The sequence below is a fragment of the Pocillopora damicornis genome, chromosome 7 (genome assembly GCF_964200805.1).
Source record: "Pocillopora damicornis chromosome 7, jaPocDami1.2, whole genome shotgun sequence".
NCBI lineage: Eukaryota > Metazoa > Cnidaria > Anthozoa > Scleractinia > Pocilloporidae > Pocillopora > Pocillopora damicornis.
The window spans coordinates 12530286-12547000 of record NC_142676.1 but is presented as its reverse complement, the minus strand read 5'-3'; the positions used below and the strand labels follow the sequence as shown (position 1 = coordinate 12547000).

General features: G+C 40.3%; 1 protein-coding gene and 1 pseudogene across 1 annotated transcript; both read right to left on the bottom strand.

Annotated features, from left to right (window-relative positions):
• Window positions 1-1410, bottom strand: LOC149042620 (uncharacterized). The gene has a single exon (XM_089212142.1). The coding sequence runs from the start codon at window positions 1408-1410 to the stop codon at window positions 472-474; it is 939 nt and encodes a 312-aa protein (XP_089068268.1). The 3' UTR covers window positions 1-471.
• An 18-nt stretch (window positions 1411-1428) lies between these two features.
• The window catches only part of LOC149042613 (uncharacterized), an 85018-nt pseudogene continuing 69731 nt past the window's right edge, over window positions 1429-16715 (bottom strand).

Genomic DNA, 16715 nt, shown 5'->3' with positions numbered 1-16715 from the left:
ACACAACAGTTTGGGCAAAATGAGCTTATTGCACTGTGCGAGAACTGCCTGACAAAATACTGGACAATAAACAAGAACGCAACTAAGAAGAAAAAACTAATAAAAAAAATACATTGTTTAAGGGTGGGAGTGGTGGGAAGAGATTACGCCTCGTCTCCGGATCTGACAAAAGATGAGACGCTAGGCCACGCACTAGATTATAAAGGAAACTCGATATCTCTATCACTAGTTAATTAACCATCATTAATCAATGATTACTCAATCACCCACGTTACCAAGACGACACAACAGTTTGGGCAAAATGAGTTTATTGCACAGTGCGAGAACTGCCTGACAAAATACTGGACAATAAACAAGAACGCCAAAGTGCCCAAACTGGAGTGTAGAAAAAGAGAGAGTGAGGTGATAGAGGAGAATACAAAAAGGTTATAAATGAGAAAAAAAAAATAATGGAAATCTATTAATAAATCATTATTCTGTAAACATAGTCTGAAGCTTGTCCGCCATAGCTTGACCTGCACGCTGTTTCTGCTGCTGAGATAATTCTAGATACACGAGATATGCATCGCTTTGCCAATTGCCCTGCAATTTGATGATTTCCGAGGGAATATGACAGTCAAAGGCAAAAGTAGCCCCGCCCCGTCGAAAACTATGAGGAGAAAATTTAGAGGGATCTAATTGGAGACTAGAAATAACCCGAGAAAGAAAGGCGCAAAATTGCTTGTAAGTAATTGGGTGTAGACCAGACCCCGATATAACTGAAAAAAGGGAAGCAGAAACTGGCCCGGGATTTAGGGATAAATGGCGACGAAGAGCGAAAATGGGGCAAAGACGAGACCCAGGGACCCTGGGGATGGGCAAATCTAGAGAACGTTGCTGACACTGAATGGTCTTGGTAGCGGAGACATGGATGTTAGCGCCCACAGGTGTAAAAGCCAAACTTGCCCTAGTGATGACCTTAGGAGAAATTCGCCGCGGGTTGTCTGGTACTAAATTGGATTTGTGTAAAAAAGTAAAAAATGCAACTAGAAACAAAGCCCACATAGCTGCGTGCGGCGGAAGTGAGAGATTGAAATGGTCAAATGCAGCGTGCAAAATAGAAGGCGTAATAGCATATTTTCGAGCAACAGCCTGGCCTAAGAAACGTTTAGTGCCCCTCAGCAAAAGTTGAAAATGATAATTAGAACTCCAGGTGAGCTCGTATCCGGCAATTTGATGAGCATGTTTGAGGCTGCTAAGATGATTAAGAATAGTACCAGAAGCGCGTTTTTGCATGACTAAATAGGCGATATACAAACTTATATATTTAACACTAAATGGAAAGGACTGGAGAGCCCTCTGTTCACAAAAAGTCTGGTAACTACGGATATGAACTGCAATGTTTTTCTGTGTTGACTTGGCGTGAGCCATTGTGAATAGACGCGACACAAAAGACTCCAAGGTGACAAGCGAAACAGCTGGAGGGAAATGTGAACCTGATCCCCTGTGGAAGTCTACAAAAGAAAAAAGAAAATGTTGTCACGCAACGTCGAAAGAAAAACAAGCAGAGTCAATATCTTGATAATGAAAAATCTGATCAAAGTCACTACACAGACGATAATAAGTATCGCGAGCTGAAGCATCTGAATGCCAACGGCTGAGACAGTCCGCGAATTGATTGTGTTTTCCAGGAACGTGTAATGCTCGAACTTCAAAATCGAAAAGAGCAGCGATGAACCAAAGTTGTCGCAGACAGCGCTGCATAAAAGGATCCTTGGATCTTGTAGAATTGATAACGGTCACCGCAGCGGAGTTATCACAGGCAATGATGAATTTGCGTCCGCGTAACTGAGGAGCCCAGTGCTTGAGTGAAACAATGATCGTGAAAAGTTCCAGCGCGTTGATATGAAGATTGGCAGGAGAAATACAATCAGGAAAAACAAAGCTAATGCACTCCGTTTGACAAGTAGCGCCGCCTCCAGAAAGGCAGGCGTCAGTCGAGAAGTTAAGGCTCTCAAAGTCCCAGGAGGAAGGCTTGATGAGCGATTAAACTGGGCGATTAAACCGGGGAAGAAAATCGAGCCACCACTGAATATCTGAGAGCATAGAAGCAGAAGTGGGGTACCGGTGACGGGCTGGCTGCGTGCACTCACGAAGACTATTTAGGAGTTGAGCCATGAAGATTCTACCGGGCGTAACGCAAGCGGTAACAAAAGAGAGCTTCCCTAGAAGGGACTGAAGTTGTTTCTTAGTAAAACAGGTAGAGGAATGCCAAAGTTTGAGTTCGGCCTGTAAATCGTCAAGACGTGAAGGAGGAACCTCGAGGGTGAATGCTGCAGTGTCAACAAGAAGACCGAGACAAATCATGGACGTTGAAGGAGGCGAGTCCTTCTCAGGAGAAGAATCTAAGCCAAGATGTTGGAATAGCTGACCGAGACAGGAAAAGGCCTGGGCTGCAAGAGATGGATATTCCGCGCCGTAAAAATCGTCAAGATAAACGTCTGCGAAAAACCCCAGCTCAGTGAAGATATGGACGACTGCCTTTGTCGTGCGTTGGCAAATCATAGCTGACGAACGCAAACCGAAAGGACAACGAGTGTCAAAATAAAATTTACCCTTATAACAAAAGCCCAGTAAATTATAGTCCTTGGGGTCTACAGGAAACTGTCGATAAGCCCGACGCAAGTCCTTCTTGAAAATGAGACAGTAACGACCTTTCTTGAGAATGAATTCAACGAGGCGATCAATGCCAGGCAAACGTAGCTTAAAATGCTCGCCCAGATAGGTGTGAGCAATGAAGCATCAGGTGATCCGCCTTGCACACTCGACAGCGGTGATGTTCTTTGTAATTAACTTCATCTTGCGGATTGCAATCACAAGAGCCAGTGTAATTCCAGGTTTTGCAAGCTTTTTTAACTGTGGATGGAACCGCCTGTTGACGATCACCCGAGGATGCGTTGTTAGAGGGTTGACGCGGGTTGTCAATTTGCTGTCGTGTATTTCGTAAATCTGAATGGCGAAAAAAGGTTGTGGCTTGATCTTGGATAGACTTAAAATCCTGCCATTCCGAACGACGCTGTTCGACCTGTTTGGCGATAAATTTATGAAAACCACGAATGCTAATCCACGAATAACTAATTGCTTTAGTGAGTAGTAACTCGAGATGAGCTAACATGGCATCCTTTAGCGAAGAATCTTAGGTTTTGATCATAATCAAGAAACCCAAAACAAACTCGGGCAGTTCTAACTTATCATATTCACCTTGAATGGACGGAACAAAATCCTGTGGCCAGTCGATGTTGCGTTTGGTGCATCCTGGCGCAATAGCATCTCTGGCATCTTGCGTGGAGAGATCTGCGAACGAATTTTCGAGAGGGCGTTCCTGGCGGCTCATGGCAAGTACTTTCACCTCCAGCTCCAACTTTTCCTTTTGTAGTTTGATCAACTGAAGCTGCTGGTCGAATGAAAGAGAAGGATTGGTATCGGCGTCAGGAACGAATGGCGGTGAAGAAGCTCCAGGTACTGTAACTGGTCTGGTTTTTGATTTAGACGATCTAGCTTCTGACTTGGTAGACTGTTCGACGAGAACGGGGTCAACGGGATTGCTCTGCTCCAGAATGAGAGCGTCATGAAACAGCGAGTCCGTTGGAAAATCGTACACGAAGTCTGGATCAGACACCTTCTTGGAGCGGCGTTTTGGACGTGCGCCTGCGGAGAGTGCCATTAGGAATGAAAGAGTTGGGAGAAAAGAACGTGAAGGAATAAGAGATTACGCCTCGTCTCCGGATCTGACAAAAGATGAGACGCTAGGCCACGCATTAGATTATAAAGGAAATTCGATATCTCTATCACTAGTTAATTAACCATCATTAATCAATGATTACTCAATGTCGCGTGGGCCTAAACAAAGGATTCTGTGTATAATACGCATCTCGAATTTAGGTGTTCATTTCGGGAAAAATAAGTGCGCATTATACACGGGTAAATACGGTATGTAATTCTTATAGTTATACATTTGTAAAAACATTGTAATTCAGATTAACTGTGATATGGTGTGTGGTGGCGTCTATGGCATTCACTGTTACTGGGCTTTACACAGGTATTCGACTCGTTTGACTACGTAAATGTTCGCTTTATTTGCTCCATATCTCTCCATTCGAATATGCAAACTAAATAAACTTGTTCAATGGTGAAAACTACAATACAAGGTAAACAAAGGCCCGAACTAACAAATCCAAATATGAACAGCGGTCTAAACATGGTGGAATTAAACTTCTTTTATTATCATTATTATGATTATTATTATAAATTAGTTTTGCTCTTACATGGTTGGATGCATGGATCAAGCCACCTCAGATGTTTAAATAGTTCTGAACTCTTCTGTTCAGCTTCCTTGACTTATTGACTTCTCTTTCCACTAACCTTTGGGCTTTGACCCTTTTATTATCTGGGTTATAATGGTTTCTTAGATTTTTTGAATAGATACCTTCCTTCTGTGCCAACAATTACAGAACAATTCTATCTTTAATGTATCAGTATAGCCCCTTACATGTATTTGAGAAGCAGTAGGAGACCTACTTGCAGCTTTCCCACAATCAAGCTGTCTTGAAATTACAGTCACCCCTCTTTCATTTCTATGTTCTATCATTGTCTTGCACTATATTTATTCATTTTTCCTTTCATATAATTGTTTCTTGTTTTTTACTTTTTACTGTGCCTTCAGCCAGAGGAATTGCAGTGCTATATGCGTAACTAGATTAACCCCAAGACAATAAAGACAAAAATCATAATAATCATATATGATTATTAAAAATTTAATGGAGTTTGTCCTTATGAAAAAGTCTGAAGGATAAGTAGGATTTTTTTAGTTATAGTTCAGCTAAAGCTGATTTAAATTTATCCAGATAGCTTGTTGCATGTTCCCATTCAATTCACCAATTTTAATTTAAAAACACATAACTTTATCGATATCTGTTCAATACAAGCGTTAAAATTGAAAAGCTTTAAGTGTAACCTCGTGGTAGTCAAAACTGTTTTACAATTTTAAATCAGTAGCTAGTAATTACAAACTTGCTGCTCAGTTGATTTGCTTATGTGAATATTCTTTTGATTGACATAAGGTTAATGTGACAGTTATTATAAACACGAAGTAGTCGTAATCGTTTTCGTATAAATTCTGATTTATTCCACTCTGATTTATTCCACTCTGATATCGTACAGAAAGAACCCCTCGGGTTAAATCACACGCCCCTAATATACACACTAAATTTGATATCCTATAAAAACCAGTAAATCAAGTTGTTGTCATGTGCTCTCTTTGTACAAACAAAACGAAAAGCGTGACGACTTTGATTACATAACAAATACGCGTGACTGTTTATGACACTCCCCCTAGTTGATCACCTTAGTGTGAGTCAACTATATTCGCTTTGAAAAATAAACTAAGACTATATTTGTTATCGCAAAGTTCGTTGTTTCTAAATGTTCGCGTTATTTACAAGTGTGAGGAAATAAATCTAAATACGGCAACGTTTAAGGTTCTCTGTTCAGTTCAAGAGTTCACCTCAAGAGGAACAACGTGTTGAATGGGTCGTTGCAAGCGCTGAATTGAACAACCATTGGTACTCGTAACTCTAACTGAAACTGCTCGCACCTTTCCATCTCAGCCCGGGTGCAATTCTTCTACTTTTGCAAGCTTCCAGAAGCTTCGACGAACGCTGTCATTTTTGAGAATAACAATGTCTCCAACCTTGACCCCTGTATCGCCATTGTCTCCCCTTAGCCGTGCGTTCTTGATAGCATGTTCTCTTAAGCTGGTTAAATATCCATTTCTCCATTGACGAGTGAATTGTCCCAACAGATGTCTATGATGTTTAAGTCGCTTCGTCAGAGAATCGTAGGTGCTAGTGATTTCGAAATGTTGACTGTTCGGAGTTGTAGTAACTCTTCGACCATAAATCAGATCTGATGGCGTTAAGGGATACGAGATCGATTCCTCGTCGTCATACACATAAGTCAGCGGCCTTGCGTTGATCAGCCCTTCTATTTCCGTTAACAGAGTACTTAGCTCCTCGTGGGTGAGGGTAGATTTTCCGATGGTTTTTTGGATAGGAGACTTTACGCTGCGAACGAGCCTTTCCCAGTAGCCTCCCCACCACGGCGCCTTTTCCACAATGAAATTCCAACTGATTTGATTGTTGGTTAAATATTGCCAAACTTCCGGTGACCGTACTAATTTGCGAATATCCTTGCTTGATGATTTGAAAGTTTTTGCATTGTCCGATTGAAGATTAGCCGGGAGTCCTCTTCTACTAGTGAATCTTCTGAAAGCAAGCAGGAAATCTTGGACACCGAGTCCACGAGTCAACTCTAAGTGCACTGCACGGGTTGAAGCGCATGTAAATAAACACACGTAAACTTTGACACATTCAGTGTTGTTGACGTTTTCCTTTACGTAAAATGGCCCAGCGAAGTCGATTCCAACATTAGTAAAAGGTGGATCGTCTGAGACTCGGTTGGTTGGAAGATCAGCGAACGGTGGAGGTTTGCATGGTGCTACAACGCAGTGTCGAATGATTTTCTTGACTCTCGCGACTGCGTAGAATCCAGAAACGTTCTTGTAAGTTCCTAAGCGTGTCCCTTATCCCAGAATGCTTGACTAAATCGTGAATATTCCTAATAGTGAGATTGGTGAAAGCGTGTTTGGCAGGCAAAAGTATCGGGGTTCTGGCAGAAGACGATAGGGATGCATTTGCGATCCGTCCTTTGCATCTGATAATTCCATCGTCGTCGAGAAACAGTCCCAACTGCGGAACACGTATAGGTGGCGTTGATTTCGAATCCTTTCGAGTCAGAAAAGAAAGTTCATCGGTAAAAGACGATGCTTGAACCGAGTGTATCCACAGATTCTCGGCGTCCTTCAATTCGGTGGTTGTTAAATCTTCCATTTCTTCTTTCCAGTTTTCAAGTGTTCGGTTTTTGAGCTTGTTGATGAACTTGATCACAAACGCGGTTACTCGAATTAATTTCGTCCTGTCGCTGAACCGTCCAATGTCGATTATCTGGTCAACTTTCGGGTTGAATTTGTCGCAGGCAGTGGTAATAAGGGAATGTGTTACATCTGGTACGTTCTTGACGGCTTCCTGTAAAATTTGTTCTTCGTTCACTTGTTCCGATGGAGAAGTTTCGGGCCATTCATTCTCGGATTGATACAAAAAACTTGGACCATTCCACCACGTATTGCTGGCAGAAAGTTCTTTCGCTGATAGTCCACGCGATGGTAGATCGGCAGGATTTAATTCTCCTGAACAGTGCCTCCATAAATCTTTGGGAGTTAGACCTCGAATTTCTTCTACTCTTTGACCGATGTACTGCTTCCATACTCTTTCATTTTTGATCCAGCATAGAGCAGTTGTAGAATCACTCCAGAGAACGGTTGTGTATTCAGCTCCAATCGACTTTAACTTGTTAACAAGTCGGGCCAAAATTAATGCTCCTAGTAATTCCAATCGAGGAATTGTCTGTGCCTTGATAGGAGCGACTCTCGATTTTGAAGCGACCAATTTAACTTCGATTCGACCATCACTGTAAGTGTTTCGAATATAAACCACCGCGGCGTAGGCGCGTTCTGAAGCATCACTGAAGCCATGTATCTGAGAGGTTACAGGTTGTCGCGAAAAATAGCATCAAGGAATACAATAGCCGCCAATGAACTTCAGACCTTGGAGAAACGATTTCCATCGGTGAAGCAAAGTTCCTTGTAATTCTTCGTCCCAGTTTGTTTTGTTGATACAAAGTTCTTGAAACAAGATCTTCATCTCTATTGTTAGAGACGTCAAAAATCCCATGGGGTCGAAGATCTTGGCCGTAACCTTGAGAACAGATCGCTTGGTGAGGGGAAGTGCTTGTGCAAATGGGCACAGATCGGAGAAATTGAAGAAAATTTCGTCTGTGAGAGTGTTCCAGTTCATTCCTAGAATTTTAATTACTGCATCTTCGTTGTCAGAAGTCGTTGAGTCACAACCAACACTCGATTTCGCGAATGATTCGTCATCTTCTTTGTTGACATTAGTGACCTCCTGTTGTGTGTTTGCTGATCCTGGTGAACTTTCAAGTTTCGTAATTTGCATTTGTAGTTTTCGCGAGTTTGATCGCCATTTTCTGAGATTGAATCCTCCACTGGACATAACCTTCTTGCATCTCTTGTAAACAGAGAGACCTCTTTCTTCGTCTGACTCCCCCGTTAACAGGTCGTCCACGTACAGAGATTGTTCCAATAATTCAGCGATTTCGGGGTCACTTTGTTTGTGTAGTTGTAAGTGATGTAGAATTGTCGCTCCCAAAATAGCAGGCGAGGGGCGTAACCCAAACACGAGCCGTGTAAACCTGTATTGTACAATTTCAGGCTTAACGCAATCTGGGTTTCTTAACCATAAGAATCGAAGAAAGTCTCGATGACCCTCTTGGATTCCCACCATAAGGAAGGCCTTTTCAATGTCAGCTGTGATACCGACAGGATTCTTCCGAAAGCGCACTAGCATATTGAAAACATGTGGGATGTGATTTGGCCCAGTTTCAAGGCAATCGTTGAGTGACTTCTCTTGGTTACCAGATTTTGCTGACCCATTCGTACCTTCGTAGTCTCACGATCCTTTCTTACTACTGCATGATGAGGCAAATAATGATGTCGCGCAGCAATTTTCTCTTTATTCGGTACTTGCTCGATTATCCCCTTTGATAACTGGTCTTGAATGATGTTGTCGTATTCGGCTAATAACTCTGGGTCTTTGCGCAGCTTGTGATGTAAGGATCTTAATCGCGATTCGCACAACAGATAGTTGTTGGAGGATAGCGGCAAACAATTTTCTTTCCACGGTAAATTGACTTCGTATCGGTCTTCGCTCCATGCAACGTCGATTTTGAAAGATTCCTTCGTTTCCTGTTGAGTCAGATCCTTAATGCCAATTGCCTCAGTCTCCCAAAAGTTCTTCAGAGTGTTCGTGAGAACGTTGTCTTCGTTTCGGGCAAATAGGTCGTCATGGCCTTTGATTATTAAATTTGAATGCGTAACATAACTCCGATCGAGTGTTCCTTTAACTGGTCCAGACAGCAGCCACCCGAGTTTGCTATTTACAGCAATGGGACCTTCGTCTCCTCGTCTCCTCGTCTTGTCTCCCCCGTTACAAAATGCCAGTAATAATCGCAGCCGATCAGAATGTCAATCGAACCTTCGTGAGGGAAATATTCGCAAGAGCGTCCATTACTCGCATTTTCAATGTTTCGGCTTTGTCAATTTCCTTTTCGATTTCCTCCACTTTACAGACGGATACGATTTTTTCGTCTAGATCTGAGACCAGTTTCGATTTTTCCTGTAACATTTCTTCGATTCTTGTTAACTTGTTTTTTGTTTTGATATCCAATTCGGAGGTCGCATTTTCCAAGATTGTATCGGCTTCGCTGATGAGCTTCGTTATGACTCCTCTGTTGGCCCCGCGAGTTGCTCTTAGTTGTGGTAGATCTCCTTCTGACATCTTTTCTTCAGGTCGTGATTTCGAGCCCCACGTTGGGCGCCATATTATAAACACGAAGTAGTCGTAATCGTTTTCGTATAAATTCTGATTTATCCACTCTGATATCGTACAGAAAGAACCCCTCGAGTTAAATCACACGCCCCTAACATACACACTAAATTTGATATCCTATAAAAACCAGTAAATCAAGTTGTTGTCATGTGCTCTCTTTGTACAAACAAAACGAAAAGCGTGACGACTTTGATTACATAACAAATACGCGTGACTGTTTATGACAACAGTGTACCAAGCCATACCACCTGATTGCTTCCCCAACACAACTTAAATGTAAGAAATGCAATAACATTAATACTTGAAATGTATCTCAACCTTCTCTGTGTCTGGAAATATGTTGATATCACTTCACGATTAACTGCCATTGTTTGATATTTACATTCACTTCTTACTACACAGTGTTACCTGAGGGTGATGAAAGTAACCATACACAAATTCATCATTGCAGATAGCTTTGACTTCAGCCAGTTTAATAGTTTTTCAATGTCACTGTGTTGATGTTGTGCAAGTAAGGTGGCTTTTGGTAAGTGGAGAGGGTTATCCATTAGGATAATTTTGTTATTTGCTTCACATAGAAATTTAATAGTTAACCATTAACCTTGAACGGTTTGTTTACGCCAACATCAAGGGGCTGCAGGATGCTTGTCATACCTCCTGGAATAACTGCGACAATACTTATCCCTTTGATAAGGTTTCCCTTTTAAACACAACATATGAAGGAAGCTTTGAACCATCGCCAAGGCAAGCAAGCATCACAGTAAAGCGATCCTTTTCGTGACCAGTCATAACAATTGAAACCATTTTCGTGCCTTTCGAATTGACTGTTGTGTTCGACAGCATGTCAAATGTTAGGGGAGTCTGATCTGCCTTTCCAATCAATGAAAGATTGTATTGGTGTCTTCTATGTTCCGCAATGATAAATGATTTGAATTTCTGAAGTTTGTGTTCAAAGTTTTCAGGCAGCTTCTGAGCAATGGACGTTCTTTGACGAATTGAGAGGTTGTTTCGGTCCATGAAGCGATGGCACCTTCTTGTTAACTGATTGGGAACTGTCTAATGAAGATGACAAGTTTGCTGTTGGCATTTATGGGACCAATTCAACTGGAAATAAACTCATGGGACACCTGCTGGCAGAGTTCAGCCGTATTGCTTGTTATTTTATTAAGAACAGTGGAGAGATCTCTTGCCAAGTGACTGGAAAGAGGGTTCACTCACAAGGTCCTCAAGGAGGAATGGCTATTCCATACAAATTACAGTGGACGTCTTTAAATAAGAAACATGCTTGGAAGCTGGACAAACTTATTACAGCCAAGAGAAGCAAAATTCTAGGAAGATATGGACTAATTTAACACAAGCTTGTACAATGCATTGAATGAAATTGTGAATGACTGAGGAAGTTTGTTGATTATTGGGTTGGGAAACTTTGCATATTAATGAGCTCTGAACTCTTGTACCTGCATGTAGGCCGCACTGCAAACTTTCAAGGTGGCTTTTTGTAAAAAAAGGTGTGGCCTATACGCAGGTAAATACAGTATACTAAAAGCAGAACAGAAGAAGGCCTTTCTGTGGTATGTCCTCTTTCTTGAGATGTTCAGTGTGGAACACTTGATTGTGGTGTAATTAACTCAGTTCCAGATTTCCAGTCATCATTGAAGCGAACTCCTCGGTTGATTATGCTTTAATTACAACGATGAAACAGTTCTACAGGGTGAACACAGTATAAATACGCTGAATGACAAGAACAATAAAGCTAAACGCAATAAAGAATAACAAACTTACGGTAATAAGTACAATCAGATTAATCTGTCCATGCGAAACGAGTTCAAGTGTTTTTAAAACAACATGGCCAGCGGTAGTCCCTTCAATCATATTCCCTTGTTATGGGACTTGTAAAAGTCTGAATACCAAGAAGGATGTATTGCTGGTTGGCTTTTGGGCTGTTCATGACTATTGTGGTTGTGCGCAATGTTGCTACATATATCATGCTCTATAATACCTTTGTTGAATTAGTCATCTAACTCATTTACTTTTGATAGGAGAGGATCATTGCTCTATCAACTGGATGGGCAACTACTATGGCAGGGAGACTTGATGCCATATAGATCACCAAACTGGCTTTATCAATTGGTTGAGTAGGCACATTCATAAAATGAAAATCAGCAATGGGATGGATAACAAGTTTTTTTTGTTCTGAAAAACGAAATTAATATAAACTTCATTGATTGCTTATGTTTTTTCAAAATTGTTTATGTTTATTGTTCATTGTATTTGTTCTGCTTTATCCTGCAGGCTGTTAGCACAGTTTTGTTTACAACTTCCTCATCGTTTTTTTGCCTGCTGCTGTTTAAACATGTCATTCATACATAGTCCACGACAAAGCCCAAGACTCTCCCTGCAGTCTGTGCTGACCTGGTTAACCCATGAATATCAAGGAACACTCCCACTTATTTTTGGAGATGTGATGTTTGGTGGGGTCTGAGGGAAATTGCATATTATTCCTGTGATGATACTCAGAACAAAGGTTGTTTTGTACCAGTGACTGCTGATAATGTCGGAATAAAGCTGAGAAGGAAATTTTGTAAAATTTTTAAAATATAAAGATTCTTTTTTCTTCAAATGGCAAAACTTTAGGCAGGTAAATTGTAATTTGAAGTAAAAGCTAAAGTAAGGGAACATGTGAAGTCATGCAACTATTCTTTGCTGCTGTAAATGTGAATGCCTCTTACTGGTGGCATGTCAATCTGCACTCACTCTTGCACTGATGAGGATGTAAAAGAGATGTGTTGCTTGAGTATGAAAAAATGCCTGGATATCATCGAATCTGTGTACAGACTGATCCCCACTCTCATGGTGCCTGTACAAGGCTAACTGAAACTTTTCCACCAGCTCTGCAAGATTTATATAGAAAATGCAGTAATCATGTATGTTGCGTTCCCGAACTGAGTCCTTGTTTGATTAAATATTGATTCAGGGTTCGCTGTGATCAACCACACAACTTCTGATTCTTGATTATTGGTTTATTAGATGAATTGAAGTATGCGGTGAGAACTAGGGGAAATTACAGAGACGCGCATTACGCAACGAATGACTAAACGAGAAAGAATAGATGGACAAACTAAATGATGAGGAAAAGCAACAACAAAAATGGAAAAAACTTACGTCATAATCCTTATAATCCTTCTAGGGGGAATAGCACAGTACAATATCTCCGATGGCGATCGAATATCTCAACAATATCTCCACGAACTGAATGTACGCGTGTTTGCGTTCTCTCCTCTAAAAATAGTACGATCGGGTTACATTTGTGAAATACTAAAGAACCTACTAATAATCATTAACTTAACACGTGCGTAACGCAAGGCTTCTTATCCGTCACAATGTATTAGACCAGACTCTGTAAGTCATATAGAAATCTTTTCAATAATGAACATGTGTTTACTTGTAAAATATGAGCACAGTGCAGAACCTTCATGAATACTATACTGTTACTTGATTGATGTTTTCTTGGAGATGTTTGACCTTGCAGATGCAATCACAGCATAACTATGATTATCAGCAATATGGTGGATTGGTTACCTTTCTTAGACTACCTCCAGGCATAAGTAAGGTATGCACAATGATTGGTGTTGAGAAATTTGGTGGACCTCACTCTCTCTGTTGAGTGATTGAACTGTGGTAGAACAGTTAGTTTTGGAGCATACATTTAACTCCTATAGCTCTATAGCATTGACCATCTGTTGAGGCTGTTTGGCACTCCAAGTGAAATTTTGTGCGGTATTCCATCTCCATTATGCATGAATATTTCTGTTTAAGTAATTGATATTCTAATGCAAATAAGGTGAAAATATGTCATCATTTATTTTATTGCTTATTATGTAAATGGGGGAAGTATGTAAACCTATATACAGCAAGAGGTGATTGCCTTTGAACATAACTATGTAATGTTTTTCTCCTGACTGGCTCTTGATAAGTGGTCTTTGAAAATAAATAAATGTTTAGTTGGCGTTTGTCCAACAACTTGTGCACCATCGCATCCCTGGTTGACAGCAAGCCTTACTTTTTCCAGCCTTGTCAAATAGTTCGTACAGACTCTTGGGAATAGGTGTATCACTCAGAGTGGAAGAATGTGGAGCTAGCAGGCACAATCAGATGTTGCTCCTTTTTCATAACTGCAGACAATGATATTCACTCATTTCTCTGTTTTATACCGCCACTTGAGCCATGTCAGTGTTTAGGACAATTATTATTCATCTTCAAGAAGAGCTATGGTGTGGTTTTTGGTCGACTTTCTAGCAAAGGATGCGTTATTGTTCACGCTTGATTTACAGTCTTGCTTTATTTACAGTCTTCATTGCTCAACTTGTGACTCCAATGACAACATTTTACCCAAAAGCTAAGACAAAAGCACAATGTGGCTTCATATCACAATTGTTTTATTTTTCTTTAATAGTTGAAGATCATAGATTATGGTTCACCCATTCATTCATAATTGTTGGCAAAAAAAAAAATTTTTATAGGGGTTACTGTAAACATAAAGATTTTAAATAAATTCTATGCAATTGAAATGTTTGTATAATTTTTTTTTAAAATTTTACTGCTCTGGAAATGCACTAGATGTGAAACCCTAGAACTTAACAATTCCAAAGGAAGTTTTGTGGAAAATTTATGGGTTTGATGTGAACATGCTTAAGAGGTCTCAGTGTCTGTTGATGTTCTCTGGCCATGTCAAGGTACTATTCACAACTTGGAGCAGGAGAATTTTGGGAATTAAGCATGCTTCAAAACCCAATCGAAACTGTTAGAGTGAAAACATGACCCATTAGGTATTTAATTATTAGTATTACACTGTGTCAAATAGCGTGCCTGATTGATTTTATTTAATATTTTTAGAAGTCTTTCTGCTCAAGTTGCCTCCATTTCCAGTCTTTCCACATTTCATAATGATGCTGTTTTGTGATGCCTGGTGAGACCCATCCATCACTATCAACTTGCTCTAAGATACTTGCTACATCTATCAACTCTTCTGTGGTCTCCTTGGTCCAAAATTCCAAGGTTCTTTCCCACTTGTGATGAAAGAATCTTTATCTCGACTTCCCCTTCCTCACCCACCTCCAGTAATTAAAATCTACCATTTCTTCTGTTGTCATCACTGCATGGTAACATCCTTTTGGAACATTTATCCCTTTCTCCATCCTTAGTTTGAAAAGATATTGCTTAGTGATGGCGTTAAAGCCTTGGAATACCTTCCTTCTTTCGAATAGAGCATCTGTAGGGTTGGAATCTGTGAAGAAAATCAGTCTCCATTAGGAAAGAAACTCTAATGACACTCAGCTCAAGAAAGATTGTCCTCACCAAATAGGCATTTAAATGCACATTTGGCCTACTTTCATCAGGTTGGTTGGACTTCTTTGCTAATGAATACCACAAACCTAGTTTTGGTATGTTAATGATAATATGCTATAAATTAACTCAAGGGACAATGAAAACAACTCCCTATGTTAACCCAACAAACAAATTTAGCAATCAGAGAAGGAACATCAATCATCAGATGTATTTATAACAATTTAATTTAAAATTTATTTCAGACATAAGGCAATGTAAAACATTAAAAATAGGTCCGCAATGCGTACTTTTGTGGAATTTCATTGACAAAGTAGTTGCAAGGGGTTTTTGAACGGAAGCAAAACTATCACTCGCTGTGAGTCAGCGATACTTCAGGGGTGAAATTAGGCCTGGAATCTGTAGTGTGGATAGTAATTTTGGTGCGGGAATTATTTAAGCAAATACAGACTCACAGGAGGGATCTGGGGTATTAACTTATACCTTTATCAAGCGATATGCATTTTCCTCCCTCCCTGGAAGCTTTTTGGCGTGTTAGTGAACGTTTGGTCATCATTTTCAACAGATAAATTACCTCTTAGTGGCTTAGGTTATTTATTTGCTTATTAATTTATACGGCAATACTGGAAATACTTGGAGCAGTAAATATTTTCGTAACATTCATTGAAAAAAATTTAAAAAGTTTCTGCTACTACTTTTTAACTCGTGGATACACGATAGCGTAGAAACGAGTTGTAATGGGCACTTTGGGATATGCAAATTAGTGTGGACTCTTCGTAATTAGTCGGCTTCGAACTCGAGATCTATCCTTCCGAAGAAGTCCAAAGTCCTGGCGCCAATGTGATTGTATTGATCGTTGCGATATTTATTGTCTTTACACGCCTGTTTCGACATTTGCTATATTGAAATGGACTTCGAATGTTTCAGATGAGTGCTATGATCAACTTGAAAACCAAATTTGAAGGGTCTTCGAATCGTCCATGCGCTAAACATAACAAGGACCCGCGAGAATCACGAAGAGTTTGTGAGTGACAGAGCAAGCTGTTGACATGGAAATTCCCAAGGAAACGTGTACCCATGACATAAAAAAAATGTTAATTTGCGGCATTATTTGTTTCTACGCCAATTTGGGGCTTTTCATTGTAATCGTTTCGCTTTGTTGTTCTTTTATGCAAACGTGACTGTTTTGATGGTAAGAATGAAAGATGATCGCTTTCTACAAGTCGTTGCCGAGCACGTGACTATAATCTGGCCGGTGTTGCTTTGATCACTTGACGATCTTTTTCGCTGAAAACACACGACGACTTCCTATTTCAAGGAATGCTTTTCCAATTAATTTCTATCGCATCCGTGTAAGAAAATACAGGTATATGCGTGTTCTGAAAAACAAAAGGGAAATTCAAAACTACAAGAAATTGCGAGTAATCGGCCTCTTCTGCTACACGCGGGTTTTTTTGGTGTAACATGCGTGTTTCCCATAAGTTACGAGCACTTTACTATTTACGCACGTGGGAATGCTGCAACCACGGTATAGGCAGTGCAAGACAGAATGGTTATTGTCAACCTGGAGTGATTATGTGCGATATTTTGCTTGATCACTCTTTGTAGTAAAGACATCTTATGTAATTACAGAGAAAGCGAATGTGAAGAACAACATCAACGAAAAGAAAGGTTGCCAAATCAGTGAAACGGCTTTTGCGGTAGCATAAAACAGGTATTCACTAATACAGGGTTTGAGCCAGGCCGTGCCATTGCGCCAATGCCGCAATAAAATTTAAAATGTCCCTTCCAAAAATGATTCAGGGGTCAATT